The sequence below is a fragment of the Rhinatrema bivittatum genome, unplaced genomic scaffold (assembly GCF_901001135.1).
Source record: "Rhinatrema bivittatum unplaced genomic scaffold, aRhiBiv1.1, whole genome shotgun sequence".
NCBI lineage: Eukaryota > Metazoa > Chordata > Amphibia > Gymnophiona > Rhinatrematidae > Rhinatrema > Rhinatrema bivittatum.
Genome location: NW_021820609.1, coordinates 76,300 through 80,101, shown reverse-complemented (window position 1 = coordinate 80,101; position 3,802 = coordinate 76,300). Strand labels below are relative to the sequence as shown.

The window sequence follows — 3,802 nt, the reverse complement described above, 5'->3', positions numbered from 1 at the left end:
GTCTCAGAAATGAACCTTCATTGCAAGTCTTCAAAAAACACCTCAAAACATGGCTGTTCCTAAAAGCATTCCCACCTGACACGTAACCTACCCAAATTCAACTGCAACACACCACGCCCCCCTACACAAGCATCTCGCATCACCATCTTCCCTCCCTTGCACCACCTTCCCCCCTCCTATCCCCCCCATTCCCCCCTTCAACCCTCCCTGCCAACCTAACCTTAATATATCCTCATCAACAAGTCATTTATGTACATATGTTATATACTACATCAAATGTTCAACGTAATCCTGTTATTCCTGTTATAATTTGTATAATTTGTTATATTTATTACAATGTTACAATTTATTATTTTTATTACAATGTTATAATGTAAAATAGGGCTGTTACTACCCTATTCTTTGAGTTATCTGGAAACCGATGTGATATCTCGATCGAACGTCGGTATATAAAAGAAATAAATAAATAAATAAATAAATAAAATGAAAGAAAATGCACAAGTCATAAACCAACCTCAATACACCATCCCCTACATGGCCAGGCAAGGAATACAAGTACATCTGCAGAGACTATTTGACCTGGGAATTCTGCGGTGCATTCGATCTGCTTGGAACACCCCTCTATTACCAGTCAAGAAGCCAGGAACCAACGATTATCGACCAGTACAAGACTTAAGAAAAGTAAACAATCAAGTGGCAGACCTGGTAGCCCTTGTGCCTAATCCATATTCGATCTTGGCCCAAGTTTCTCCAAAATCCAAATGGTACAGTGTTATTGATCTTAAGGACGCTTTTTTCTCCGTTCCAATGGCGGAAGAATGCCAGAAAATCTTTGCATTTACATGGGAAAATGCGCATACTGGAATAAACCAACAGTATACATGGACTTGTTTGCCCCAAGGATTCAAGCATTCACCTACTTTGTTTGGAGAACAGTTGGCCAAAGACTTAAAAGGATACCAAGAGGAACACGGGCCAATTGTACAATATGTGGATGATCTTTTGCTCTCTAGAGAAACTTATCGTGATTGTGCACAAGCAACCCATCACTTATTAAAGACTTTGTACTTGAAAGGATACCGTGCAAGTAAAAAGAAAGCGCAAATCTGTGAACTAGAAGTGGAATATTTGGGTTTTCAAATACGTGAGGGCACTCGTTGTCTTGGAATTTCACGGACTAATGCTATAAGAGCTCAACCTACACCGACCTGTAAGAAAGAACTTCGTGCATTCCTAGGAGCTGCAGGATACTGTAGACTTTGGATTGCCAACTACGCAATTCTAGCTCAACCATTATATGATAAGCTACGAGGAAAAGAACCAGAATCTTATCCCTTCCAGTGGGAGGGACAAGAACTAACAAGTCTACGTCAAATGAAAGAAGCTTTGATCTCACCCCCTGCTCTGGGACTACCTGATGTAACAAAACCATTTCATCTGTTCGTTGATGAGAAAAAAGGCATGGCCATTGGAGTATTGACTCAAACTCTAGGGTCATGGGAACGGCCTGTTGCATATTTGTCAAAAGGAATGGACAATGTAGCTAAAGGATGGCCTGGCTGCCTTCGAAGCATTGCTGCTGCATGCTTACTGATCCCCGAAGCTGTTAAGCTAACATTTGGACAGATTCTGCAAATAACAACTCCACACACTATCCAAGGCCTACTTGAAGCCCATGGACCAAAATGGATGACAAATTCACGTCTTGTTAAATATCAAGCTCTGTTATGTGAGACTCCTGAAATTCAAATACAAGACAGTAAAAATTTGAATCCGGCTACTTTAATGCCGGCACCTGAACCTGTAAGCCACGATTGTGAAGAAGTCATGGCTACAGTACATTCCAGTCGACCTGATCTGAGAGACCAACCTTGGCAAGGTGCTTGGACTTTATTCACTGGCGGAAGTAGCCAAGTTATAAATGGAGTACGAGTCGCAGGGTATGCTGTAGTCTCAGAGGATGAAATCATTGAATTCGAACCTTTACCTCCAGGAACATCTGCACAAAAAGCTGAACTAATTGCCCTCACTCGAGCTCTGCAAGTAGCAGAAGGACAAGTTGTGAATATTTACACAGACTCTAAATATGCTTTCCTTACCATTCAAGTGCATGGGGCCTTATACAAGGAATGAGGATTTCTAACCGCAGAAGGAAAACAATTAACTAATGCACCAGAAGTACATGAATTACTAAATGCAGTCTGGTTACCTCGCAAAGTGGCTGTGATGCACTGCAGAGCCCACACTAAAGGATCTGATCCTATCGCGCAAGGAAATCAAAGAGCAGACCGCGCTGCAAAAGCGGCAGCCCAGGAATCATTTACAGCCAAAGCGACAACATGCCCTCTCTTGCAATTTCCAGGTGAAGTGCCCATCTATACAACAGAAGAGAACGAATGGGCACAATGTGAAAATTTCCATCAACAGAATGGATGGTGGATCATCCAAGATGGAAGAATATGGATACCTGAAACCATTGCTTGGACAATTGTTAAGGAAGCACATAGTAATACACACCTTGGACGTGATTCATTGGCAAAACTCCTGCAAAAAACGTACTACATTAATAGAATCACACAATTGACAAAACATGCAAGTAATCAGTGTGTTACATGTGCAAGGAATAATCCTCGCAATGGACCTGGCCCTGCTCCCGGGCATGTTCTCCGAGGAACTATACCATTTCAGGTCTGTCAGATTGATTTCACTCACATGATTCCGTCAAAAGGCTACAAAGCTATGCTTGTAGCGGTCTGCACCTACACCGGGTGGATTGAAGCTATACCCACACGAACAGAAACAGCAAGAGAAGTAGTCAGCCTACTTCTAAATCAAATCTTGCCGCGATATGGACTACCAAGACAGATTAATTCAGACAATGGACCAGCCTTCACTAGTGAAGTCACTCAGCAATTAAGTAAAATTCTGGGTATCCAGTGGCATCTGCACTGCACGTGGCGCCCACAAAGTAGTGGGCTAGTTGAACGAGCTAACAGAACTTTGAAAAGTCAGTTGGCCAAATTATGCCAAGAGACCAAGACCAAGTGGCCAGACATTTTACCATTAGCTCTGTTACATATTCGATGCCTTCCACAAAAATCCGGGCTAACACCTTATGAGATGATGTACGCAAGACCACCACCACTTCCATCATTTCCTGAGTCGCTGCAGATCCAAGGAGAAATGGCGCTCAGTAAGCAACTAAAAGGATTATACGATACTGTGGAAGCAATTCGCAAATACACCTGTGAGACAGAGCCAGTAATTCTAATCACACCCACACATCAATTCCATGTGGACGACTCTGTGTGGGTTAAAGAATGGGACAAGTCTGATTTCCTCAAACCTCGCTGGAAAGGACCATATACCATATTACTAATCACACCCACTGCTGTAAAAGTTTCAGGATGCCCTACTTGGATCCACTGGACCCGCATCAAACCTGCAGCTAAAACTTGGCAAGTCTCCAGGACTGGAGACAGTACATTGAGATTCACCAGAAATACATCCTGATGTAACTTTGAGTAACAAATTAACACAGTCCTAAGACTATTAATAACCTGTTTGTTTCTTTCCTCTTCCACAGGCATAATAGCACATGATTTCAACACTCTGGAAGTGGGCCGTCAGTGCTCTCATAGTTACCGCCTTGACTATCATATGCCCCTCTAACAGTGATTGGAAATGGTTCATAGCTACCATCTACATCATCATCTCTGCTCAGCTGTGGCTCATTTATATCTTCATAAGAGAGTTCTACAGTTACTAATGATATTCCTGTGTACAGTACCAAAATCTTCTC

At 42.4% G+C, this 3,802-nt stretch overlaps 1 protein-coding gene across 1 annotated transcript; it reads left to right on the top strand.

Annotated features, from left to right (window-relative positions):
- Nucleotides 1–534: 534 nt before the first annotated feature.
- On the top strand, nucleotides 535–3,513 carry LOC115081774. The gene is given in 1 exon segment (XM_029586161.1): nucleotides 535–3,513. A coding segment is annotated over 1 exon segment (2,979 nt).
- Nucleotides 3,514–3,802: the final 289 nt, after the last annotated feature.